This window comes from Podarcis liolepis (genome assembly GCF_965112155.1).
Source record: "Podarcis liolepis genome assembly, chromosome: 1".
NCBI classification, from domain to species: domain Eukaryota; kingdom Metazoa; phylum Chordata; class Lepidosauria; order Squamata; family Lacertidae; genus Podarcis; species Podarcis liolepis.
Window position 1 is genome coordinate 79,165,966 of NC_139554.1, and position 27,513 is coordinate 79,193,478.

At 44.4% G+C, this 27,513-nt stretch overlaps 1 protein-coding gene across 6 annotated transcripts in view; it reads right to left on the minus strand.

Moving 5' to 3' along the window:
* Nucleotides 1-27,513, minus strand: part of B4GALNT4 (beta-1,4-N-acetyl-galactosaminyltransferase 4) — a 159,104-nt gene that overhangs the window by 15,866 nt on the left and 115,725 nt on the right. For 5 of the 6 annotated variants that reach the window (XM_083480795.1, XM_083480799.1, XM_083480796.1 and 2 more), the window contains exons 6-12: nucleotides 27,011-27,111; nucleotides 23,165-23,232; nucleotides 15,491-15,569; nucleotides 12,230-12,296; nucleotides 2,828-2,971; nucleotides 932-1,041; nucleotides 163-263 (exon numbers count right to left, since the gene is read on the minus strand). In XM_083480795.1, the coding sequence (XP_083336921.1) occupies nucleotides 163-263; nucleotides 932-1,041; nucleotides 2,828-2,971; nucleotides 12,230-12,296; nucleotides 15,491-15,569; nucleotides 23,165-23,232; nucleotides 27,011-27,111 (670 nt within the window). The remainder of the gene's footprint in view (nucleotides 1-162; nucleotides 264-931; nucleotides 1,042-2,827; nucleotides 2,972-12,229; nucleotides 12,297-15,490; nucleotides 15,570-23,164; nucleotides 23,233-27,010; nucleotides 27,112-27,513) is intronic. The other variant, XM_083480800.1, reaches the window with a different exon arrangement.

Genomic DNA, 27,513 nt, shown 5'->3' on the forward strand with positions numbered 1-27,513 from the left:
TCCTATGGTCCCCATTCATGTTTGCTGCACCTTAGATTTCACATTTTACACTTAATCTGTCAGGAGACTGCAATCTCTCCACCCCCAACAAAGTACATCTGATGGGTTTCTGATAGCTCTTAGCAGTCAGCTTCCTTACTGCCCTTCCTGGTTCACACTTACTTTTCCAAGTAGAGTGGAGACTCCCTGTAGAAGCATTTGTTCTCCGTCTCCATGTGCGTAAGCCGGGTGAAATCATTGGGGTAAACAAATGAGAGGTAGACCTGTGGGAGGGGCAACCTGGTGAGAAGAGTCACAGCAAAGTAGGTATGTTTCCACTTCCTACAGGTGGAGGAGGAAAGGGGTGAATTATACTGGGCAGGAAGGAGAAGCTGCTTCTGGGGCCCATCCCAGAGAACACATGGCGGCAGGCTGTGGGCGCGAACACTACCAACTGGACCCAGGAGCAGTGAGAATTGCACATGCCTGTACATTGTGACATAGATTCTGAAATCTGCCTTTGTGGTTTTTTTATTTATTCAGAATCAAGCTCCCACCACTGCATTCTGTGCTTGATAGGAATCGAAGAAGCTTTTGGTCGGGTTACAAGTGCTCAGGTGGCAGCCAGCACAGTTATTTACCCATTCCCTTCTTTGTCCCTGCCCCATCCTTCTATCCTGCCCCCAACTCCCCATCTTTTATGGTGCACCAGCTTCAGTTCAGTCCCTGTTATAAAGAAAAATCTGCTAATGCCGCTGGCCAAAATGACCCAGCGCTGTCTTTTGAATTTGGTTCCCAGAGCAGTGCAGGCATAGCCTGCCCCCCACCCACCAACGTAGGGCAATGTGCTGTGTTACAGGTGCATAGGAATGAGCGATGGCAAAAGTAGTGGAGATACTTCTCCATGGACAGAGAGAAAGCTAGGCTATAAAGCCCATATGGGGACACTTACAAACTGCAGGCCCTGATAGCGGGCAATAGGGAAATCCTTCACCACGTACGTGGGGCTGTAAGCACAGGGCACCAGCACATTCTCCACGTGGGACGGCTCGATCTGGGGAGCTGAGATAAAGGCAGTTAAGCAAGAGGAAGAAGCCGCAGGATCAAACCCAGAGGTTCCTGAGTCCACCTGCCTAGACTGTTACTCTCTGGACTGCTACATAAATACCAGACATTCTTCTCCCTGGCATCTAGTATTCCATGAAGAGGGTTTGTTTTGTTTTTTGTAACATTCATTCATGTGATCTCCTGATTTGTTTTTTAGTGGAAGAGTCCAGAATAAGCTTAAGGATGAGGCAGCTAGGCCTAAGATTTCTGCTAGGAGTGTGTGTGAGTGTGAGGCGGTTCAGTGTCCTGCATAGCTCAATTCTCATCACTGCTAGAAAATCAGAATTAATGTTAAGTAGTAAAATTTGTAGAACAAATTATTAAAAATAAGCTAATTTGCATGATTTTTTTAAATGCTAATTTTATACTTGTTAAAAGTATCCATTCTCAGCACAAGCACAGAATTTTATGTTGCTAGGCACAGACACTGTAGATAGCCTGGGCTGAATTAATCCACAATGGCTGTTATATTGTGGAGGTCTTCTGCTTTTGATCTAGACTGTAAGCCACCATCTCCCCAAGAGGTCATTATAGTGTTACTCAACATTCCTGGAGACTGAGAACCATCTTCTGTCAACATACCTTCTTTTGAGACCAGGATTAATCCAGTCTTGCTGGAAAAATCGACTCCCTTCCCCATCACAAAAGTCTCACTTTTGGCAAATGCAAAGGTGACCATCTTGTCTCACAGTTTCAGATCAATAAATATCCTGTATGAATGCCTCCTTCATCCTATTGCCGCAGACACTGATATTTAGCTAGCTCTCCACTGAATGCCTGCTCTTTCTATCCTGGATCAAAACACAGTAAGGGGGATACAATGCTCCCCAAACGTGTTTCTTTGATGGGTAGGTTGCTTCCAAACAAATATGCTCTTTCTTGAGCTCCACCAATTCCCCCTCCTTACAGCAAAGGGAGCCAACATAGGGGGTTGGACTAGATGACTTTCGGGGTCCCTTGCAACTCTACAGTTCTATGATTCTATGACAATATGCTGAAGATGTTGTTGGACTACAACTCCCCAACATGTTCCCTGGCATCATGGCTTTTCCAGCTACTCCACCCTTTGTTCTTGGAAGTGTTGTTGCAGGAGAAGGATTGTGAGCAACATCACGGCAGAGGTGTTTCTAGCAGTAAGGTGAAACTGTGAAGCTCCCTTGTTATTTCTGCTACTGGTTGGTGCTGCAAGATGTTTAAGTAATTTTGTTACGTTTATAGAAATCTGATTTTTCTGGTATGTTGTTATATTTTGGTTTTCCTCTGTTATGATGAAATTGTTACTATGTAATTGCTTTGCAACAATATTATAACATTGTTTTGTAGCATTTCTTTGAAATGCATCCCTGTTTCTTTGTTGTAACCTGTCAAGTGGGAAAGTGGCAGACAATTAAAATGAATGAATGAATGAATGAATGGTCACTGGCCCTTTTGGCTTAGGCTGGGGGGCATTGTAGTCCAACAACACCAGGAGGACACCATGTTGTCCATCGCTGTCATTAAGAGTGTGGGACGGGAGGGCAGTGTTAGCAAAAGCTAGAAGGAGGCATCTTGACCCAATGCCAAAGCTCTTGCCCAAACTAAGACCACTTATGCATGCATAAGCAGAAACCCCCATGTCCCTGCTAATATAGGCAATGCCACAAGTGCCTCTTCATTCTTCCCTACCTGCCCACCTCCATTCCTCTTCCTCTACTGCAATGGCAAGCAAACAGACTTCACTGGAAGACCCTTTCTCACTTACTGAGGAAGAAAGTGTCCCGAGGGTCAGGCTTCAGCATATCTGCTCCATGCTCATCTCTCTGCGCACCCCAGAGGTAGCTGCCAGAGTGGCTGGCGAGGGACTGAGGCACATGCCCCACCTCATTCATTTTCAGGCTGGATTCATCTGAAGGGGAGGAGAGGAGAAGAGAGGGGTAAAAGAGGGTGGGTGACTAGTGAAGGGCAAATTCACATCTATAGTTATAGCAGCAGCACTGGATTTTTGTCTCCAGGATTTCCCACAAATGTCAGGTGTAGCTATCAAGGAAGGAAGGAAGGAAGCACATATTGAGTGAGTTAGGGTGTGTGTGTGTGGTTGGTTATGTTTCTGGGTGCAAGATATATGTATGCCCAAGACCCCTGCAGGCCTTGCTATGCTATTAAACCCAAGAAGAAGGTAGGAAGGAAGAACACTGCTTTAAATATCTCAATTCTTCAAGAGGAATGCATGGCTTTTTTGGAGCATCATGACTGTGTTTTGGATTAGGCACCGATATGGCTTCTCTCAAAAGCCAAGTCTGGAGCCGCACAGTTATAAGGCTTCTGAGAAGGAAAGCTATATCTAATGCGTAGCGGCCACATCAAGGCCATTATATGCTCTACACAGAGACCTTCCGTCATAGGCTCCAACTGTCGGAAGCAGCATAAAATTTCTATCCAGCCTCCCAGTCTTGCCTCTGCTCCAGAGGGAACTGGCACCCTCCGTTTCCTTAAAGAGAACCCTGTGCCAACTGTGTCACTTAGGCAACCACCTAATCTCAACCGAGCAAAGGTCAAAAGCAGCTCATGCCATCCCAGGCCTGGCAGCTCACAGCTCACAGATCTCCAGATGCCTCTCATTTACCCACTTCTAAATACGCCACCAGGGTTAGTCTGAAAAGATTTGAGCCTCTGAACAAACAGAAAGCAAAGCAAGGAATAATTTCTCCAGGGATACAAGTGCTCAGAAAGGCAAAGCGCAGCCCCGCCTCCTGCAAGAAACGACAAGACTGCCAGGAACGACATCATCAGTGTCTGGGAGGAACGAAATGCCATATCAATTAAGTGCTGGCTGCCTCTAATGTCATGTTTATTAGATGAGGCTGTCTGTTTGCGCAGATCCGTACTAGGTAACTGAAGCAAGGCGAGCACAGAAGTGCAAGAAATTAGAAGGGCTGCCCTCCGCCGCTATCTCTTCATCCGTCTTCCCACTCAATCCTAGTAAGCAGAGGGGAAAACACAGTCACCTGATATGGCAGAGTCACAGTACAGAAAAACAGAGCCGGCCAAAGACTCCACAAGCCTAGCTATAATGATATGGTGCTCATGGGGAAAACATCAGCGCTGTGGTTACATGAGGGGAGGCACTTTTGTGGCTCTATGGCTCACAGCTGTAACACAGGGCGGTTGTTCTCAGTTCTAGCCAAAGCCTTCCTGGATAAACTTTCAGAACTGGTAAAGCAAGAGAGCTAAAGGCACCTCAGAACTCACACATCAACTGACAGACTAAATGAACTGGGCTGGTGAATAAGGCCAGAAGACATACTGTGCTCGCAAAAAAACAAAAAAACCACGCAGAATATTCCTGAGAGGGCTATTGGGCTAATTATCAAGGAGTTAATTTTCAAAGGGCAGCTCTTTTGATAAAATTTTGTGGCAATTCCTTTTATTTAACTCTGCCACCACCTCCAGTATTCCAGCACTGTGCTCTCTTCTGAAATGGCAAGCTCTTTTTACATAATAAACTCTGAATTGCACCACTGCACCCAGACACACTTCACTCGCAATGCAGCTTGAAAAAAGCTGGGGGCAGAGACACACACCATCAGCTGGGATTGTGCAACAGCCAGGGCTAGCTTCTGCTATTAGCCTTAAGCAGAAGGCGTTAGTAGAAAGGAACTTGTGAAGACTGCATTAAAAAAGCACCAATTAATTTTAAAAGAAAAGGAAAATGGAAAAAAAGACTTTGATGTAGATTCTAAGTTAAGCAAGTTCATGGAAGGAGTTTCCTGCCTCTCTTCTCCCCTTACCCCTCTGCAAAGTCTCCTCATCCATGTGGGATGGGATGGCGGGGGTGGGGGTGGCGACTCTGGTGGAGAGAGGCTGGTAAAGTTTCCTCCCTTAAGTTAACTTGTGGGGCAATTCCTCCCTCCTCCAGCAGCCCCATCCCAAATTGTTCGGCAGGGCCTCCCAACCTCCCAGAGAGGCTTTTTTGAGGAGGCACAGTGAAAACGACAGAGAAAAAAAGGATGGGGACTTTCCCTTCCATTAGGTTCCTTGATCATTTATCTTAGGAGGATCAAAGGCTTTAGGATTGTATCCAACGACGTCATCCTGTTCACACGAAGGGCTTCTGCCTGTGGGACAGAACTTCCCTTCCCTCTCCTTAGCAAGGGGGTTTCTGTCAAGACCAGTTTGTGCCTTTTGAATGAGGCATAACCTTCCGTGTGAAAAAACAACAACCCTCAGCGGCAGAGTGCTAAACACTATTAGATCGTGAAGTCACAGCAGACATCACCATTTCCTTGTGTGCTGCTCTGAAGGTGATCAGGCGGAAAACTGCCTGCCCTGAGAGCAACTGGCAGCACCTAATGCCATTTCGATTCCTCCTACGCAAGGGGTGCAGGTTTCAGCCAAGGTGCTTAGCACAGCAAAAAGTCAGCTTAGCAACCAGGTTGACTCTATTCACCTGGCGAAGACTGGAGGGTTCAAATGTGGGGGGGAGGGGAAAAGGGCAGGGGGACTCAAATTGTGGCTTCACACTGCAACGCCAGAGCAGCAGACATTCGCACTCAACTCTCCCGAGTTCTCTGTTCAATCAATAAATAAGACAAGCCTCTTTTAAAACAGAAAGGGAAGGGGGAGGAAAATATAAAAGGGAAGAACTATGTAGCACATACTGGAGAAGTTAATTGCACTGTGTATCATTCTATTGAAAAGAGCAATGGCTTGCTCACACAGCCCGGTTGCCTGGGACAAGGGAGAGGAATGGCAACATTAACTCTCTTTTCTTGTGTCAGCACAGCCTGTGCATGGTCTGCTGGAAGAAAGGCAGATGTACCCATCACTAAGTACAGGTAGTTCTCACTTGCTTGTGATTTTTTTTGCTGCCAAGATAACTTGTGTTTGGGAACAAGGTAAAATCAGGACTACATCAGGCATTTCTGATTGTCCCCTGAGGAAGGGGAAACAAACCAAATGATTTTATTATTGCGGCCATTCCCTATTTGTACATAATTTACCTACCTAGTGCTCTCATGACAGCCTTGGTCAAGGAAGTTACGCTACATTCAGAGACTGAGCAGTGCTTTCTACATAGTGCTCACAAATTTTCCTCTTGGGTGTCGCTCCCAGGTGCCCTCCCGGCAGCACACCCTACACTTTTCCCGACAGCGCTGGACTGGCACATGCCAGGTGCGTCCCTGCTGGGAGGGATATATTCGCTTGGGCGGCATGCCCTGTGCTGCTTGCCTTGCCCACTTGGGATGCCCCACCCCATGGCATGGCACGCACACCCCACCACTCCAGGCACTGGTGGGGGTTGCTATACTAAACATGTTTTTGTATCCTGTGGTCCCACTGAGACTAGAGAAAAAGTAAAGAAGAACACCTCCTCCCAACCGGATGAACAGCAGAAGAGGGCAGAGTGAGGAATTTCAATGCAACCCTCAGCTGACAAAAGCCTGGAAAGTTCCCTGTTGCCTAGGTTAACTGCAGACAAAAGGGTTCTGCTGATGTAAAACTAGCTTATGATGTTGACCAGATATTCCAAAATGCTGAGCTGGAACTTGAGGAATTCAATATTTGCAAATCCCAATATGAACTCTCTTGATCCACTCCTCCCAGACTAACGTGTAGGGTGGAAATTAAGCTAGCCGGCAGCTTTTGCACTTTCTGAATGGTCTGGTGCAGTTATTGGCTCAAAAACCAAAACACATATAAAATGCATATTTTGATAGAAAATATGTTTAGAATATTTTGAGAGGAAAATATATTTTAAAATGCATATTTAAATGTGAATTTTCTTGCATCTCTCTCTCTCTCTCTCTCTCTCTCTCTCTCTCTCCCTCTCTCTCACACACTAATACAGAAACAGGGCCAGAACGAACATCTGGGTGGATACATTCATTAAGTGACACAGACTGGAAATGTGGAAGGCTTGGTTACTAATAGTGGATGTCAGAGACACAAGAGCTAACAAATGGGCAACTCTAGGAGTCAGGGGTGGGACCTTCAAGCAGGTCCTTGTATAAACCCAAATTATCCGGATAAACCATCTCTGCTTGATTTGGCAATTGTTTCCTCCCTCAATATTGTTCCTATAATGCTAATAACAAGAGTCCTTCAAGGCAAGCCTTGGTAGCAAAAAACAAAAAATCAAATAAGCATCCTAATAAACCAGAGCAATGATTCTGAAAGCTTTCAACCTATGCTGTGATTAAAGTTTTCCCGGCTATGGCGAGAGAAAAGATGCTTTTGACACAATGAAAGCAACCCCAGTCTCTAATTCCCCAGGTTGAATGCTAAAATTGATGCTTTCAACAATGCTTAATATATATTTTCAGCTTCTATTCCTTTCCCCAGGCAGCCTAGAGAAAATAAGACACAAATATAAAACATACTTATTTTGATTTCCCCCTTTTGGGCATTTGCCCTAAAATTTACTAGACAGTAGCACACAAGCACTTAATGACACAAAAATACGAAGTATGATATAAGAACTTTTGTGCTGTAACACAAGAGCCAACCAAGCCTTCATGCTCTGAAGCACTCAAAAGGCAACCATAAAAGTCGCCTCACTCTTATTTACAAAAATATGCCTCCTGGATTTTCAAGTCACATCTGTTTAGCTCACTGACAAGGCAGGCTTTCCACTCATGCCACCTGACTGGAGCTGATACAGTTCCAGGAAAGCAAGAAGTGGCAGGAAAGCAAGAACTTACTCAATTGGTCAGTGCTCAAATCTAGACTCTGGAAGCATTTCCCAATATGACACAAGGTAGAAAATGGACCCAAGCTGGTGGAAATTCAAGATGACATTATCTGAGGTGGCCTGAGAGAACATGTCAGAACAGGGGACAGGCAAAGGACTTGGCAAGCATTATTACTGAATAAGGACTTAGCCATACTTATCTTTCCTCTGCATTTTGCAGGTATGGTCCACCATTTAAAGTTTCATGTCCAAGTATCCCTTTTTGCTTTTTGCTCCAGAGCTTTCCCTGTGAAAACCTGCTCTTTAAAGCTCAATTGGAGCAAGCATCAATCTGTGGAAAACCCAAGTTGATGTTTGCTCTGATTTAGCTTTAAAGAGCAGGCTTTTGTGGAGGACAAAAACCCAGCTGCTTAGCTAAAGAGCAGGCCAAAGGTAAGTGTGAAGAAGCCCTAAAGTAACTTATTTTCAATAGGTATCAGAAGGTAGAGTTTGCAGAACCAGCTCATTACTAGAAGAAACAACAATATATAAGATAAAGTAAAGGGCATGATATATGTATGCTAAGTGAATTAATTTGACTCGGGAGGACTGTGGATACATTGAATTATATAGACTATAAAAATACATGAATGAAGCTAATGCTGTAATATATTCTACTGATCATTGCTGATTATCATAATGTTTTATGTTGCCTGCATGTGTACATATTCTTTCTTAAAAGAAAATACAATACATTTTTTATATTAACAAAGAAGCGGGGCAGGCCGTTCACTTTTTGTGGGGGAGACTGGATGGGCACCTCTTTTGTCAAATACACAAGCCATTTTGATCTAGGAGAGCTCTTTGCCTTTCTCCTGGGCATGGTCAGCCAATTGGTGCTAAAGAAGGATAGAACTTTTTTTATGTATGCAACAACAGCAGCAAGAATACTCATCGCAAAGTATTGGAAGACACAAGATTTACCCACCAGGGAAGAATGGCAGATGAAGTTGATGGACTACATGGAATTGGCGGAAATGACTGGCAGAATCCGAGACCAGGGAGAAGAGTCAGTGGAAGAAGACTGGAAAAAGTTTAAAGACTATTTACAGAAATATTGTAAAATTAAGGAATGCTAGAAGAATGTTGGAATGAAGTGATATGGCTTTAGTAGAAAGGTTATAAGGAATTAAGTACAAATAGATTAATAGAGTATTAAAAGAAAAATAAGGTTGAAATGTGTTAAGATAATTATAGGATAGGAAACGGGAAGATGGAAAGGAATTGCTGAAATAATTAATAGAAGTGGAATACAAAAAGGGAGGTGTGAGGAGGTCGTGGAAATATGTGAAAGAAAGATAAGACATTGAAATTTATTTATTTATTCTTTTTTTCTTTTCTTTTCTTTGTTGATGTGTTTTTAAATTGTTTTTGTTTTGTCTTGTTAGTTTAATGTTTTAGTGTAAGGTAGTGTTTTTGTATTCTAATGTATTGTTTTTTCTTTGTTTTTTTTGTAGTGTTTAAATTGTTGTAAAAGCAATAAATATTATAAAAAAAAAATAGGAGAGCTCTTTGCATCTACCATTAAAGGCCTGTCTCAGTCAAAAATTCTTCAACACAGCTTTCAAACATCCCTTTCGGGAAAAGTGTGCTACACACAGAAATGACAGGCTGTTTGGTGAGTGAGTGTAGGTCAGCTGTTCAGAGTCTCTTCATACAGAGTATAGAAAGGTAAAGTTGGGGTAAGGAAAAGTAGGCAAGGCTGGATAGCTCTGGCCAGGGCTGGGGATGGATCACTTCCATCAGTGGAAGAGATTCTAGTTACTCCTACAATCCTATGCAGACAGCATCCTGAAGCTGTATAGTACCTATGACTGTTGTAGCACCAGCAGTGTCAGTCTGCTATTCTGAAAGATGCACATAATCACATGGTAAGATTTAGCCTCTGACATTCATGCCATGGTGACTTCCAGGTTAGACTGTACTAACACTATGACTTAGCTCGGGTCTAGCCAATGTAGTGCCCGCCAATGTAGTGGCTGGATTGCAGCTCCCATCACCATCCCTGACCATTGGCCATGTAGGCTGGGACTGATGGGATTTGGGAGTCCAAGAACATCTACACGGCACTCTGGGTCAGCTGCATGCGCCAAAATGAAACTGCTATGTGCATTTATGGGCACATCTTAGGAGCCCCTTCTGACATCTAAGAATATGCAGAGATTATTGTTGACGGTTATCTGTGTAGCGGCTAAGAATACACTACAAAGAGATCACATTGTAGCCTTTCCCCCTAAAAGATGAACCATCTCTTCCAACTCCACGTGCAATCACTCCTTCTTAATAACTGTCCTGCAGCCAAGGAAGGAGTTTGCAGCCAGAGAGCAAGATAACAAGAAAATCACTCCTCATGGGGCACAAAGCTGCAGATCAGAGGGTAGAGGAGAAAACTCACAGTGACTGATGTATCTGGAAGGAAATGTCCCCCCACAGCACATCCATCTTGCAGGCACTTCTGTCAATAGCCCAATTGCCACTATTCCTCTCGTGCCAATCGAGCCCTCGTGCTTCTGTACCAAAGAAGGCTGACTTGCCCAACCCCTCCACCTTATCTCCACCTTCCACGGGATACTTAATTACAGGCGCCTTGTGTATTGAGTGCCAGGCAGGGAACTATTCATCAAGCGCCTCCTGCTGCCGGGCCAGGTTATGAGGAGGGAAGCAGAAGATCTATGGATTTAATTAAACTCGGCACTATCCATCCCTGCTTACAAGACAGGTGCTCATAATTCAGCTCTGGAAGCACCAGCTGACGGGTATTTGCCAAGGGTGCTCTTCTGCTGGCCTCTTGCTTTTCACTCCGAGATGGAGCAAGACACAAGGGGGAAAGGGCAGCAAGAGCCCTGGGAAAAGAAGAGCAAGGAGGTGACTGCTTATACAGTCTGCCAACAATATATATGCCCAGTATGCACATGCCAGGTAAAGTCTATACACACTCCCAAACCCCCTTTGCCTTTTCATGAAGGATCACAGCTGCCTGCTATCTTATTTTTAGCTTTCCCTTCCTGCAACACACACACACGTACACGTACATGTTGTGATTACAGTTCTTTGCTGGCTCAGTTGCTTGATTCATCTTGGACTATTTTTCTAAGTGTATTTATCACCCCACAGACGTGGAGCAATGGACCAGCTTTTGGCTTGTGCACTAAAAAAAAAGTGAATACTGAGAGCTAAGCAGTTGCAGGCAGTTATATACCGAAGGTCTAGTGCACTGGTTCTCAAAACTCTTTTTCTCTGGGCCACATTTTCAGAATGAAAATTTGCTTGTGCCACACCAATTTATTTTTAATTGATAAGAAATACATCAGAAAACAAAAAGAAGCAACTCCTAGCAGTGTTTGATTTATAACATAGAACACAACTACTTTATAATATGATCATGGGGCATCCAGAAAGTATAAAACAATGCAGCTACGTAAGAACATTAATTATTCCCAAAATATAATTATAAACGAGCCTCTTACATATGTACCTTAAATATGTATACAAACTCAATGAGATGTGTGAGCTTGCTTATGCCAGGTAATCTCATTTATATTAGGTCCAATTTGAGACAAACACACTCTCATCTCCTCATCAATACAAAGAAGCCTTTCCCCTTTCTGATCTTTTCATATGCAAATCTCTATTCACAACCATATGTCATGAAGAACTGCAGAAGAATAGCCAATGCTCTTGAAGAGAGGCTTGCATATTGTTTCTGGTTGTATGTATGTATGCAAAATATTTTTATACTATACTATGCTATACTATACTACACTTAAATGTTCAAATGCTTCTTTGATTGTCCTTGAATTTTCTTGCTACACTTGCCATTCACTCCTGCCACAGTAGTGTGGCACAATACACCCTTTGAGAACCACTGGTCTAGTGAAAGGGCGTTGGACAAAATGACTTCAAAGAGAATTTTCAGCCCTGCACATTACAATTTCTGCCTTCTTTTTGGGGGGAGAAAAAACCCACACATTTAGACCTCTGATGTATCTACTCAGGAAAAAAAACCTGAGTTTAGAGGTTTCCTGCCCTACAGTGCAATCATATAGAAGTTTACTCAAAAAGTACGCCCAAAGCTCCGTTCAATGGGATTTACTCCCAGGAAGGTGTGCACACTTGCTAATTCTCTATCCTCCATACAAAGAAGCAAGGAGCCTTAGCAGAGTTCAATGACACATTCCAGCCAAGCAAAAACACTCACGTGCAAAGCCAGAACCTTTGCAAAGTGTGGCCTGGAGACAGGGTGCCTCATAGTACAATGGTGCTTTTTGGCATGACAATGGGAGGTCTCAATACATGGACAACCAATGAACTCTACAGAATCGTGCTGGCATGCTCTTTTCTTTACGCGTGTACCAACTACACACCTTGCAGGTTGCAGAAGGAATCCTGTATCAAGCTAAGACTGCAAAGCCTGAGGGGGGAGGGGCACTTTACCTGTATAGAGTGAAATGTAGGGTGAATCGATGACCTCAAACTTGAAGCTGGGCAGAAAAACGCGCCACTGAAAGAGACAAGAGAGTGATAAAAAAAGGTCAATCTATATATGCATGTATTCTGTGTGCTCCTGCATGTGGGGGAAAGGAGGTTTGCAGAAGACCAGCTGGTAGGAATGTGAATGGGGAGGAATTCAAGAGAGTCCAGAAGGCAGGCTGCTAAAGTTCCCATTCAATGCCTATTTCACACCGGCTGGCGACTGTTTCTGCCCCATGTGGCTCTTCATCTGCTCTCTGGCGCAACACCTTGGGAGAACATGTTGCATGGAGGAAGTGTGTGCTCCATGCTCAGCCAGCAGCCTGCTGTTCCTTGGGCATGTGACACTTTGGGGCTGAGCCCAAGAATCAGGTGGCACTATCCACCATAGCCAGTAGCTTAACTAGGAAAGTTTGCTCTGTGTTTGGAAGTAAAAAAGGAAGAAAGATGTAGCACACAACTCAAGGCTTTTGCCTGGCTGTAGTTCCATCTGGTGCAGCTTCTGGCCTTCAGAACGCAGGTGTGAATCAACTACAGAGATAACAAACTGAGTCACTGCACTGATCCGATAACAGCTTTTTAGTGTTGCTAGCTAGTCTGGCCTGGCCACACCCTGCCATTGGGTCAAGAACATGCAATTCTGCTGAATCGTCCTGATCCTTTTCTGGATAATGGGCAACAGTCAACTATATTTTACTTGGAGCAGGCCCAATGAAATGACTGAACATGACTAAGTTAGTTAAACTTGGTTGAATAACACCCAGTATTATTTTTGGTTGTTCTCTAACCTGCAGACAACTTGGGCAGCTGTTACCCAACAACTGCCAGGAACACAGTCATCTTAAAACATATTAGCACTTTTTCTTTCCTTTTTTTTTTACAGGAACATTGTATTTTCTGAGCACTCAGCCAATTTCTTTATTTCTTTTGCTGGGAAAGTGAGAAGTGAGTGCTGTGTGGAATGAAGTTGCCCAAGTGTCACACTGTCTGGATAGTGCCTGGGTCATCAATATGATGGGTGCCTCCTCCACTGCCCAATATGTGCCATTTGGTGAACTTTTTCAATAAGTTCTATTATATTTTAACTCTTCCTTAAAAATATATATTAAAAAACCCAGCAGTCCTCATGCAGGATACACATGCAGCCATTTAAAACATCAACACAAAAGGACCCTCTTAGCCTCACCACATAACGAGCCTCCTCTACAAGCATGTTTGTGTGTTAATAAATTATTTGCAGGCCATATGCTTATTTATTTTATTAATTTTATTTCTATACTGCCCTTCGTCTTAGCATCACAGGGAGGTATACTGCCCCTCTCCAGCAATGAAGCACAATTACAAACTGTTTGGGAGATGCTTCTGAGCTCTCTGACATTCAGCTGAACCCTTGTTCCTTCTTTTGAGTGAGGAACTATAACATGCTGTGGCTTTCTATTAAAAGGGTAAGCAAAGGGTACCTACACAAGTAGTAAAAGAAAAAAGAAAAGGTGTTGGAGGGCAACTCCACCCAAAGGCTGAACCCAGCTCTTCTCTCATTCAGAGTAGGAGCAATGGGATCAGTGAACCAAACACTGATTCAGTTGACTGAACTGCCCTTCCCCCACTTGCCCATGTGCATTTGGTTATTTTAAAAGCAAAGCACAATTTTAATTTTAAAAAGCTGTTCTGGGTAAGCAAAAGTTGTTTTGTAATGGCACTGGCACCAGCCAATCAGAACTGTGCATACCCAGCTTCTGCTGTGAACACACACAGAACTGGGAGGGAAGATGTTATTTTTTTAACAAATCCAAAGAGTGTACGCACACTTCCATAGCAGGCTCACCATTATGCATGTCCCTGAGAGGAAGCGCTTCTGTACCATCATTGTAAGGAACACAGCCCAGGATTTTAGCAGAGGAGAGTCAAACAGCTGCTATTCGGGCTCACTGCTAATATTTCTGTAGCTGAGCAGACATACTGTTTTGCTATGTAACAGTTTGTAATGTCGAAACACAAAGTAGTTTTAATAAAGGCTGCTTCCTTTTCTCCTGCAGCCGGCTGGAGATTTATTATTGTTAATCGGGGTGCCTGGAAGGCCTCTGTAATGACTGACAAGCTTTCCAACATCGTGTAAAGTGGCAAAAGCAGTAATGTGTCAATGTTCATCTGTCTAGTTTACACACTTGCTTTTAGACAGGCCCATATGCTGTTCATTCTGCACATTTAGTACTTATGTAGACATGCTAAATAGCTGGTGAGCAGGAAGAACAACCTTGCATGCGTACGTGCTTCATATCCATCAAAGCAACCAGACGATTGGTGCATATTATTTTAAAGCAAAGATAAATCCCATCTGGTAATTTTTTTTTTCATATTCCCTGCACTCTGGGTGTTACACCTGCCAGGGTGACCTAGAATCCTTTTGGCAGAGACTTCACAGCAGAGACAGGCAGCCATTGGGAAGGAAGAGCATTTGCACTGAGTGGCTCTTCTTCCTTTTAATTTAGATGTGGGATGAATGGAGCCTCTTTAAAAAGACTAATATTTCACCTCCAGCAGCCTGCTGTGCAGCAAAGGCTTCTGTAAAGGGAACACAGCTCCTCTGAGAGGCATGAAAATGAGGCTATTTTAAAGTTTCTAGGAGATAGGAGACATTTTATCTTGAGAATAAAAGAGTTTAAGAAATTACCAGCTAGGAAGTCCCTCTCATACTCCCTTCTGGCTCTTTCCCCAGAGAAGGACACAATTAATTTTAAGGAGAAAAGAGTTTTCTCCTCAAGCTCTGAGGAAAATGAGAAAAATGGTCTAAGGAATAATCTCCCTCCCTCCCTCTGCTTTACTGTAAAGCAGATTCAGGAAGTTTAAATGGTGGAAAACATGTTTCATTCTGCTAGCTTTGGGGGGCAAATATGTACCTTTGGGTGCCTCATGGCCAGACGCTTTTTCCTCAACTGGTAATCTGCAAACTAGTCCTGAGTTAATAAGAGCCGTTTCAAAATTGACCAGTGAAAGCTGTGCTAAAGATGTCTTTTTGACTATAAAGGCTTCTTTGATGGGGATGGAAGGTTTATTTACTGTCAAGATTTTTAGTCAAGAGAGCACAAAACAGAAGGCTTCTTGGCCTTTTTTTGGCTAAGATCAAGTGTAGGTCTGTTTCTATTTTTCAAAACAAGTTTAATATTCCTACCAGGTGCTCTGTACCTTAAAAGTGGGGGGAGGCTTGAGAGGGATTTATTTACTTACACCAACTTCCACATGGTCTGAGCCACGGTCATCCTGCTTGTGGAGGAGCTCGAAGTAATAGCGCCTAGAGGAAAGGACACTGTGTGGGAAGCAAAGGAGATCATTAGAAAACAGCAAGCATACTTCCAAGGTTACATGAATTCGAGGACTGCCATGCTGTTGTCCCTGAGGAACTCTCTGCTACAGCAGATGCTGGAGGGCCGGGGAACAGAAATGTTAGGTGAATGAAGCTGGTGAATGAAGCCAGTTTCCACCCACACTCTTCCACACTGACTCTTCAGCAATAAGTATTGTGTGTGCGCAGAGATAGGGGAAGAGGAAGGTAGGATTGTGGTTCTATTTGTACAGTTCAGTTGCCATTTTCTTAGCCAATTTCCTCCTCTTTCCAGGATCTCTCAAACACCATGATCTAGCTGGAAAATGCACTCCATACCCAAGAGTGGAATTCAACAGCACACTAAGGCGATTGTTCTGTCTCTGCAACCACTTCTGCTTGCCTGATCTCCCCTCTCCTTTCCCCATGGGCTGTCCTAGGGGTTCTCCCAACCCTCCTGAGCAGCTCTGGGGAGGACACAGAGGGAGGGGAGAAAGTCCCATTGCAGGATTTTTTATGCTAACTTCTTATAGCGCAATAACTTAGCTGAATCTGGGCCAAAAGTGTGCTCACCCTCCGCATATCAATGCTCCAAACACAGAAAGAATTGCGCAGGAGTGTGCAAAATCACCCAATCTTCCACAATGTATTTATCATGGCATCAATCACATTTTCACAGAATTAGGAGCAATTTAGCAGTGGCTGGTGTGAGGGAAAGAGGAAGAGGATGGTGTTGCAGTGGCCAAGCGCTTGAGCTGTAATCTGAAAAGTCAAGTGGTTCAAACATCATCTCAGCCACAAACATTCCAGCCCCACCTCCCCTCGGTCCCTCAGCCTCAGCTCTCTCCCTGCTTTCCTTCTGAAATATAAGGGCAACAACAACAATCTGTTTTGCAGCATGGTTGTAAGGATCACTGAATGCTAAGAGTCAAAGCCATGGTCTTTAAATCACTTGCCTGCCCTGTTTATGTATAAAGCATAGGGTTGGGGGAAATCTGCTTTCAACATCAACTCTGATACTAGGAGTGAACTGGGATAAAAGAAAAGTGCCTGATGCAATGGACTATGGAGAAGTTACAGCTCTCCTCGCCCATAATAGTGTTATCAGTACAGACAGCAGAGTCAGGATGGGGAAGAGGAGATTGACATGGGGACAGAGAAGAGGTACCAGAGAGAGAATGGGACACAGGCATGCGTAGCACAAAGAAATTCTGCTTTCTGATTACTGGAAGCCCCACCTGCAGCCTCATTTGGCAATACAATCTGTATCACGCGTTGTCCACATAGGTTCAGTTTTTTTACCCATTTAAGTTCAGTTATGTTCTGTACAACTAGGCTAGACTCAAGACATTTCTTCTTCCTCCCAACTGAAATCTGGATACCTTCAGATGTGAGCCAAATTCCAAACCATGCAGCAGGATTTCATATAGGACACAAACACAGAGCCTCAGCACAGGAACAAAGCAAACTAGGAAGGATTCAGGAAGCATTCAGGAAACAACCATCTACATTGAAAAGGAGTGGAGCAAAAGGTTTAGGAATAGAACTAAAGAACAGATATGAAGAGAATGCTGCCAGCAGTTCTGGAGGCAATAGATGCCCACACCCAGTTGACAGAGGCAAGGCATTGCGGGCGCAGTTGCAGCTGTTCGATCACTGCTGCCTGTCAGTCCTGATCAGTGAGAGCAGAGGGCTCCTAAAATCCTTCTCTCACAGGCTCTTGCTGGCTTGGTGTGCTGCATGCCACTGCTGCCATGGTAACCATATCCATCTCTCACACAGCGAGACAGAAGGCTCTTCTCTGCCTTAAGCTGCCCAAGACACCAGATACTTGGGATGCTGGGTTCATTTCACAGCACACACAAACACCCTGGGCTGACAGACCTTTGGTACTTTTCATGCAAGAGATTGTCAAGTGCTGGGAAGAAAGTGCAGGCCAACCCCATGGGGAGAATGGAGGGGTGGTGGCTGCCAACTTCAGCTGGTGCCTGCTAACTCAGCTGCAGCCATGGTTCAGCAGAGATGTGGTGCATCAGAAGCCTGGCGGAAAGAGTAGCTGATCCATAGAGCTGGTGGCAAAGGCAATGGGCCAGGTGGAATCTTCCTGGAAACATGGGCTTGTACAGTACACCTCAAACACAAATAGCAAGGAGAGGGACTGCCCTAACATCAAGCAGCTGCCAAAGTGGGAGAGACTAGAGTGGACTGGAAGAGCATGTGCTTTGTATGCACAAGGTCGCCTCTGGCAGGAAAACAAGAGCTCTGCCTGGAGACCCTGCTGCCATTCAGAGTACAGTACTGGGCTTGATGGACTGTTTCCTATGTTCTCCAGGCAGTAGCCTCACACGTCTTCACACCACCTCTGGAATTCAGTCACTGGCTGCAAACAGAGGCACGTGCAGACACACTGAGGATTATTAGGCATGGCGCCTGAAGGGAGTTGCCTAGAAAAACTAAACACTTCTATTGCTTCTGAGAGCAGGGTGCTCATATTTGGGAAGACACTGAAGGGTAGAAAGCATAAAATTGACTGTGGTGGTTTTCTTCATAGTTTTGCTTTCTGAACATTTCCCGGTTTGAATTCGCTCGTCTTGATTACTATCTCTTTCCCATTGTAAACAACTAATTTCTGGTAATATTGCTGCCATTTACAGTCTTTGTGTTATGTTGCAGTTTGATTGTGTTGCTGCACTGACAAATCTTTTTCTTCTTCAACTCTCACTTCTTACTTCTAGTGTTACTGTTCTGAATTATCTGTCCCCTTTGTATTTGCTGCCAACTTGCTTTGGGATCTCTTGTTATGATCAGGTTTAGTTTCTTCACTCTTCTTCCAGGGGTGGCCAGTTCCATTTTGCCAACTGATATGAATGGGAAGGTGGCTCCCCTGCCTTGCTTACCAGTCACACAGTGGCTTCCAGAAAAATCTCACCAGAAGCCATCACCATCACACAACCCTGGCGCTGGTGGCGGGAAGAGTGCCACCCTGAGGGATTCCACAGCTCAAAGCAGCTGCTTCAGTCCAGGCTACTTCATGAGCAGGCTAGTTCTGTCTTCCTCCCTCTTTTAGCTAGGCCTCAGATTTCTTGTTCCATGACTGATCTGCATCCATTTTCTTCTGTCTTTCCATAGGCTGAAATGCTATCACTGTTAATATTTAGCATTTCACTCTTCACTTACTTCAAACTTTGAAACATTTCCCTCCAGCCATTACTTCTTAACAGTTACCTACTTCTTCTCTTCCTTTTTGCATTTGACTTTGGATTGTAGCATTTTTAAAAAAACAACAACACCATATATATTTTAAAAACCTATTTAATATACTAGGTGGCATATATTGTTGAGAATGACAATTGCAACAAAACCTCCAAGCCATGCCCAACTCTTCAGCCAAAAACAGGGTTCAGTTCTTCATATGCAGAGACAATACTGCTCAGTTTGGATTTGGCAATGGGGAGGTGTGGTGTGTGTGTGTGTGTGTGTGTGTGTGCTTAATTAAACCCCTTCCTAGCCAGATGTGAGCAGGTCTTGCTGTTGTTTGGATTTAGGACCACAGAGTTTGCTCAAGTGAAACAATAGGAAATGCATTCATCCTTTTTTCATCAAGCTGCCTAAGCTTTGGACTTACAATACTAAAGTTCGCAAGGGTGAAGAACAAGAGAGATGAAATCACCCAAATGGGACTACAGGAGAAGTCTTCTCTTTAGCCTTCTGAGTGCAGTAGCAGAGCTGTGTGAAGACTTGATACCAAAATAGCAAAGATGTGGCACTGCTGCAGGACAGGAATGAGGTGTGACAGATACAGTAGTGCTGTGGAACGCTTTTAAAAATAAATAAATAAATAATCCTGTCTGTGCCACCCCTTTCATATCTTATTATGTCCCATTATCCATCAGGTAACGGAAAGAGAATCAAATCCATCTCTTTTGCCATGTGTGTGATGTGAGAGCACTGCTCTGTGTAACCAGGGTGTGTAAACCAAGAACACCAAGCCCTGCTCACCACAACTGTGGTTCAATTGGAGGAGAAGGAAGAGGAGGAGAGGAGAAAAAAATATCTCAAAATTTCCCTTGGGAACTCCAGGACATACACCAGGCAGGCTCTTGTTCTCCAAGCTGGCCGAGCTCCAATCAGCTGCTTCAAGGAACTCTGTGTGGCAAATGTGCCCAAACTATTCTTGCCACCACCAACTGTCCCCGCCCTTCCCTCCCACTTCCTTTCATCGGCTCCCTAATTAGATTACAGCACTGAATTGTTCCCAGCTAATCATCTGCAAGGGAATCTGAAGTATATTCACACCCCACACTGAATGCCTTTAAATGGTAGCCCCACAGGGGTGCCAGAAATCTTGCAAGGCCTATTCATGTCTTATTCATGAGCCAACCACAACCCTTGCAGGCAGCAGTCTATGACAGCGGTTACAGGGAAACCTTGGGCTCTCCCCATCTTGATTGTTTAGAGGAGTAACAGGGAACCTGTGGTCCTCCAGATGTTACTGGGCTGCTATTGGGAGTATTTTCTTATGGCAAATCCACTGCACCGTATGTTGTTGTTTAGTCGTTTAGTCGTGTCTTACTCTTCGTGACCCCATGGACCACGAAATGCTTATCCTGACCATTTCAAAGAGATCAGTGAAGAAAATAGTTCAGTTCAATGCCTTTTAAAGCTGAAATGGGGAAACTACCTGCAGATTCACCATGCGTCTCCCACAGAGGTACAAGAGACAAGAGATCCCTGGTTTTATTTATTTATGTCTGGTTAAGAAGACACATTTCCCATCATGCACTGGACCTTAACACTGAGCAGGCTTCAACTAACTGGTCCTGTTAGCAGAAGCCCATGCAAGGATTCTGCTAACACAATGATGCTTCCCTCCCATCTTCTCCTGTGCCCCTGGAATTGGCTTATGGGGGGGGGGGGAGAATCCCTAGAACAGCACATGGGGGGAGGGAAGGGGAGATTGTTGTATCAGTGCAATCAAAATGCTTGCACTGATGGAGTGATCCTCTTAGCGCTATACTGAATTTTTCCCACTAAGCAGTACTATCACACTGATCGGTAGTGACAGAGATCACATTGACTAGTTATGCTGAGGGGCAGGCATGGCACTTAAGCTGGAAAAATCTGCCAATGTGCCCAGTACTGAGGCTTGGTTTGGGCTCCTCTGTTCTCAGAGCAGGTGTTTGTCCATTCATATTCCCCCCCACCCCCACCCCCTTTTTTGCACTTGGACAGCTTCCCTCGTTTCTTTCTTCCAGCAGCTGGGGGAAGCAATAAGCATTCAGCACACATCTCCACTATTATTCCAGATCTCTTCATGTCCTGACCCTAGCAAGAAAACTCTGCATGCCCTGCTCTTCACATTTGTCCTCCTGCCAATCTGAGGGCATGGCACACAGGATACATCGCAGAGAAACAAGAGGCGATGCCAAAATGTTTGCAAATATATTTATACAGGGCACATGACAACAGCCCTTGGGCCACCACTGGCAAGGGAGCAGTTCATAACCTTGAGCAGCCTTTCCCAGCGGCCTCCTTCAGCACCGCCATCGCAAGCTCTGCTCACAACACTGGAGCTGCCTGCTGAATAAAGCCTCTTTCCCGGTGTAGGGCAAAAGGGCCTCTGTCTCTGCAGCCATTCGTTGTGCATGAACAGAACAAGTAAGAGGTATGCAGAGTGGACAGGGAAAGACTGCAGAATGCCATGGAAGTTCCTGCACAGCAGCGGACTGATAGCACAGGCAAAGAGAGGCCCAGACGAGAGCTGCCAGCTCCATTCTGGGATGTGTCAAAAAGAAAGAGGCAAAGAAACAGGAAGGGGGAGCTGACAGGCACCAAATCTAGACAGGAAGTACCTTCAGACCAACAAGCCTGGAAATAGGACAAAGAGGAGGAGGAATGGAAAGGAGCGTTGCTATGGGAAAAGAAAGATGCAAAGAGATCGGAAATGAGGAGAGCGAGAGAGAGAGCAAAGGGCTCATGGAGAAGCAAGTTTACAGAAACAATTATGCATTTCCCACCTTAGATTGCCCTGCAGGAGATCTGGCCTTGGGACTGGGAGACCTGGACTCACCCGCTGCCAAGAACTCACTGTGTGGCCTTGAACAAGTCACCATCTCTCTCAGCTACCATTTGAGAACTGGAGAAGTATCTACCACAAAGGGTTGTTCTAAGTGGCAAGTGCTATATGAAGCAGGAGTAGGTAGCCCATGATTTCTGGTGGCCTGCAAAACCCCAATGATTTGTCCCCACTATTTTCAACTGAGTGTTTTTGGGCAGCAGGTGGCACTATTGTGCCCCACCATTGGGAGAGGTCTCTGCTGATGTGATATGCAGGGATGGGAGGCGTCACCTCTTATTACCTTTACAAGAGGACCCCTTCTCCGTTCAGTACTGCACCATTCTTACAAAGTTGGTGCCATTGTTGGAAGGCTTTAGAGAGGCAAAAGAAACAGGAAGAAGCATTCCTTCCAGTTTCCTGTCTAAGGACCTACTACCAATACTGCCATGCCACAGAGAGAAGGGGCTTTGTTGTTCCTCCCAAGGGCAGAAGATTATCCCAGGGCAGGCACTGCCCTAGAGAGCATAAACACTGCTGAGTGTGTCTACGTGTGTAAACTGATTGTCCTACCCTTTGCGCTGTATGAGTGTATGCATGTGTGTGAAATGGGCTTGGTGGGCATGCAGATCTCGAGGGAGTGGGAAAACGCTCAAAGGGGCCCTTGAGCCAAAGAAGGTAAGCACCCTGATATAAAGGATAAAGAAGAGAAGAGTGGTAGTTTCTGACAACCCTGCATGCTTCACCAGCAGAACATAAGCTTTCCTTCTTTTATATCTCTCCAACAATGAAGCATGTACAAGATGTTGAGATCTAAGTAACATATGCTCACTTGCTAAAATGAAAAAAACACACCACTTTCTAAAAACATGCACAATTTCATAAGATACACTTGCAATTGTATAAAAATATTAGTAACACCTCTTTGTTTAAATATATTATCATACCTACTAGATATGGTTCAGCATTCTGTTTCCAGCATGGGTGAACCAGCTGCTTCTGGGAGCAAACAGGCAACAGGCCTCCCCAGAAGCTGGTATACTATTTGTGAACATGATTTCATAGCTAAAAACCATTGAGAGATCTATCCTCTATGAATTTGTCAAAAATTTTTTTTTAAAAAAAGTGATCTAAGCTAGTGGCCACCATTCCATCTTGTGGCTGTGAGTTCCATATGTGAGTTGTGTGTGATCTATGGCTTCAGGGGTATACTGTGGATGCCTCTGGAGAGGGCATTCTCACACCACATTTAATATCAGATGCTGGGGGATGTGGGCAAGTGTTTGCTAGCATTACATCTCACATGGTCACAGCCCAGAGTGGCTGGGAGAACCCAGTCAGATGGATGGGACACACACACACACACACACACACACACACACGTCTACAACAAAATATGGACATGGTGTAGGCATATGAAGGTTGTGTACACACTATACCTTTTAAGCACATTCAAAGTACCTTCACGTGTGTGCGCAGCCTTAGCTGCCTAGAATGATCAGAAGGACAGGGTAGCAACACCTACCGGATTGGCTTGGAAACTTGTGAGCTGAATTTTGTGAACTCTCCTGGGGCAGTCCACTCAGAGCCCAGCTAAAGAAGAAGAGGAGAAAGAATGTGAATATGGGGCCAAATTCAATCTTTGATCAAAGGCCAAAACCAATATACAAAAAACTAGAAGAAAATTAGGAACGGCACTGGCCGAAGTTGATTAGAACATCACAATCCACATGGTTTTTGAGTACATTTCAGGGGAATAGCTTGAAGCTGATTCACAGCAACCATGCCTAATTTCCTAAGGAAATAAATTATACTAAGAGGAATATGGGGAAAGCCCTTCATATAATGCTGTCATAATTCAACTGGTAGACTTTTCTTCCTGTCACTGTGTGATTTTATTTCCAATCTTCTAGTTTGTGTCTAATCTGGTCTGTTTTATATCTACTGCTACAAAGTGCTTATAAAAATCAAATCACTAAGGTTTTCCTAAACAATTAATATTAGCCACACAAAACCCGAGCCACTAGATCAAATGAGAATCCCTTCCATCAGGTCACCTCTGAGTTAATTGATATAAGGAAAAACAAGCTTTGTCGCACAGTGTGGTCTGCGTGACTAGACAGCTCTGTAATGGGTAGGTTAAAAGGCGTTGCCACAATCCTGCAGGGCTTGTACCTTTCTATTGCAAATGTACAAGATTCAGCACTGGCCTTTAAGCTTTCATTAAAAATGCACGAAAGGGAGTGAGCTACAGCTGTCCTGGGACCTGCAGCATTGAATTTCTTGACTGTGCATGCTGAAGATCTAATTTTGTTTACTTTTATTTGTTAGCAGAACAATCAAATGGTGAAACAAATTTCCAATCTTTGCTTGGCAACAGCTTTACCCACCAGTGGCTTGAGAGACTCACTGCAGACTATAGATCTATTTGGAATAGCCTGACAGTGCCAAACCTTTCAGAAATACTGAGGCAGCCTTTGAAGTATACTGGGATGGGTACTGCTAAAACGTTCGGAGAAAAAGGGAGCAGTTGTGAAACTGGTAGAATTTCAAATGGAAGGTTAGACACTCATCATCTTGAAGACACAACAAATAAAATCTTTTGGCTGGTTTGATTTCCGATACCATGCTATTTTTAATTTTATTGCATTGGATAATTTGGATTTTTTCTTTTCTTTGATGTGGTATGTAACACGACTATATTCTGTGCCGCATTATAATTTCTATGGGGGAGTGTTTCTTTTGTTGCATATGTGTTGTTTGACTAATAATAATAATAATAATAATAATAATAATAATAATAATAAAAAATTTTAGTTATATCCCGCCCTCCCCAGCCGAAGCCGGGCTCAGGGCGGCTAACAACAATAAAACAGTATAAAAGTATAGCATAAACAACACTCTAAAATCATTCATTATAAAATTAATTAATTCAGGCCACTGGCAACCATTGGGCCAGAGCTCCGCGAAGATTGCCGAGGGAGGGAGTCAGGCTGTGCCCTGGCCAAAGGCCTGGTGGAACAGCTCTGTCTTGCAGGCCCTGCGGAAAGATGTCAAGTCCCGCAGGGCCCTGGTCTCTTGTGACAGAGTGTTCCACCAGATCGGAACCAAAGCCGAAAGAGCCCTGGCTCTTCTTATATGAAGAAAAGCATTTTTTAAGGGGGAAGGGGGATGTGGCAATAGCAGTGGGGCAGTGATGAAAGTAAGGAGTCGTATGGGTGAGATGACAGATCAGGGCAGCAGGCCCATGCCGTCAAATGTGTGAGAGTGTGTGTAAGAGAGAGAGAGCGGGGGGGGGGGGGAGAGATTTAAACTCCCAAAGGGGCACATAGGAGTAGAGGGTATTGGTTCCTTCCCTCCTCACTTCATTCTTACAGTTCATCTGGCAGGATTTTCTCCTCCCTGCCCCCATGCTGATGCTGGAAATGAACTTGGCTAGGATATAAACACTAGTTGAAAAGAGGGGAAAGTGGCAGTTGTGAGAACAGCATTTAACACAGATACCCACTTTGAGACTTAATTAGCATTCCACCCCTAGGCTTTACAGCAGACATAGGTCTGCAACTGTCATGCATTAGGTAAAGGTAAAGGTACCCCTGACCGTTAGGTCCAGTCGTGGATGACTCTGGGGTTATGTGCTCATCTCGCTCTATAGGCTGAGGGAGCCAGCGTTTGTCTGCAGACAGCTTCCGGGTCATGTGGCCAGCATAACTAAGCAGCTTCTGGCAAACCAGAACAGTGCACGGAAACGCCGTTTATCTTCCTGCCGAAGCAGTACCTATTTATTTACTTGCATTTGACATGCTTTTGAACTGCTAGGTTGGCAGGAGCTGAGACCGAACAACGGGAGCTCACCCTATCGTACGGATTCAAACTGCCGACCTTCCGATTGGTAAGCCCTAGGCTCTGTGGTTTAGACCACAGCGCATTGGTGGGGCCTAAAACCTGTAAGTCATGGAGCCACCATTTTCAAGTTGTGTGTGAGAGGTCTTGGGTTCAAAACACAGACAGGCCTGTCGGAGTGGTGATATACCTTTAAAACATAATATGAAACACAATTCTTCCAGTAGTTATTAGCTATACACTTCAGTGATGAAAACAATCTTGTTTGTGATGGAGTGAAACTAGGGGGAGAGTGTGGGAAACCAGCAGAATGGACAGATTCATTACTATCAGATTCATTGCTTGCATGACACGCAGAGACATATACAATATATACAACCGCAACCACCCTAGTCAAAGGTCTAACCCTGCTAATCTGAAATCTGCACTAATTCCTTATCACCTCCTGCATGCTGTTAGCATTGAACACAATGGCAACAGTAACACTAAGCAAGTGGTGCCCTAAGGCCACAATCATACTTTGCTATCTCTGTCAAAGAAATTGATTTTGCTGAATGGCCTTAGAAATGGGACTCGCCTGAGTATCTGCATCATCTCTGTATCCATGGTATCTATTTCTCTGCTTATATATGGCACAGGAATGCAGTTTCTCCCTGGGCACAGGAAATCTCAAGCTCCGGAGCAAAACCAGAGGGAAACGCTGACAACATGGGTGAAGAAACACTTGCTGAGTTGCTTTCGAGCATTTTTAAGACATTGCACCGGAGGGAAGACTTAAACAGAAATTTGAAATATTGCCGATCTCTCCACCTGACAATACTTTCATTAGTTCCTAGCTGTGCTCCTTAGCCTGTTTCTTCCCAACATAGCAAAGCTTTCACGGTATGAGCCAAGTTTAATGTTTTAAATCCAAACCATTTTGCCGGCTATCAAACGGCAAAGTGCATTTCTCACCCCTTATATGGTGAAAAGGGCTCCTTATTTCCATAATTTCTCCATTTGCTAACGTGGCTGTGGAACAGGCTCTTTTTGCAGCCACCGTGGAAATAAGAGCTTTACCTTCCCATTTAGAACAAAGCAGAGAAATATGTGCCACATCTGTGCACAGGCTTAACCTTGAAATCAGTGTTACTGAGCGAACCAGGTGTAAGGCTCAGGTTGTGAGCCACAGCTGCAGAAAAACATTACTATCGAAACACAACAGCATTTAGAACAGACTCATATACACGCGTATTTGTGTTTTGTGTTATAATAGGTCCAGGTTTTAATTATGCAGCCTCCAGATGTAAGAATCACAGCTGAGTTGGCTCGAGGTTTATATGGCTCCCAGTGGCAATACTACTGGCTACATTTACATTTAACTATCCCAGCAAGGAACCAGGGAGATGACGCCAGATGGCATTGCTTGTAAGAAGATAGCAAGAAGCACGTCTATCCATGGAAAGATGCTACAATGCCACTAATGTTTATCTATCGGCCTTCCTATTACAATGTGAGAAGCTAAGAGAAAGCGAAAAATGGATCCCACCTTGCCCACAAATGCCACCAGACGGGCATTGGCTGGAGTCTCGTCAGGACTGAGCCAAAATTCAGAGTTGTCATCTGAAGCTACAGAAAACTGGAAGTCCCCTACAAGGCAAAGAAGAAAATTTGAGCTGCAGGGTGGACTGCAGGAGCAGGTGAGAGCAGGAGGCTTGAGCAAGAAGGATTCCATGTGCTGGTGAGCTGGGCATGTTGTGGCTGAGAGAGACAAGCCTTTTCAAGTCAATGTGTCAAATGTCTACTGAATGCCGTGGTCTGGGACTCAAGAGCCCCTGGAATGATGCTTGGTCACTGATGGGGGGATGGGGGACAGAGAGATGGTAGTTTCTGAACTTCTCTAGTCTGAGATACATTTGGAGGCGTTCTGATGGCATGAAGCCTCTTGACCTAGAAAGGAGCAACAGAGAGCGGGTCCCTCTGCAGTTTTCCATAACTCCCACTGTGAGAGATTAGGAGCAGGGGCAACAATATGCATATAGTTTTCTTTAA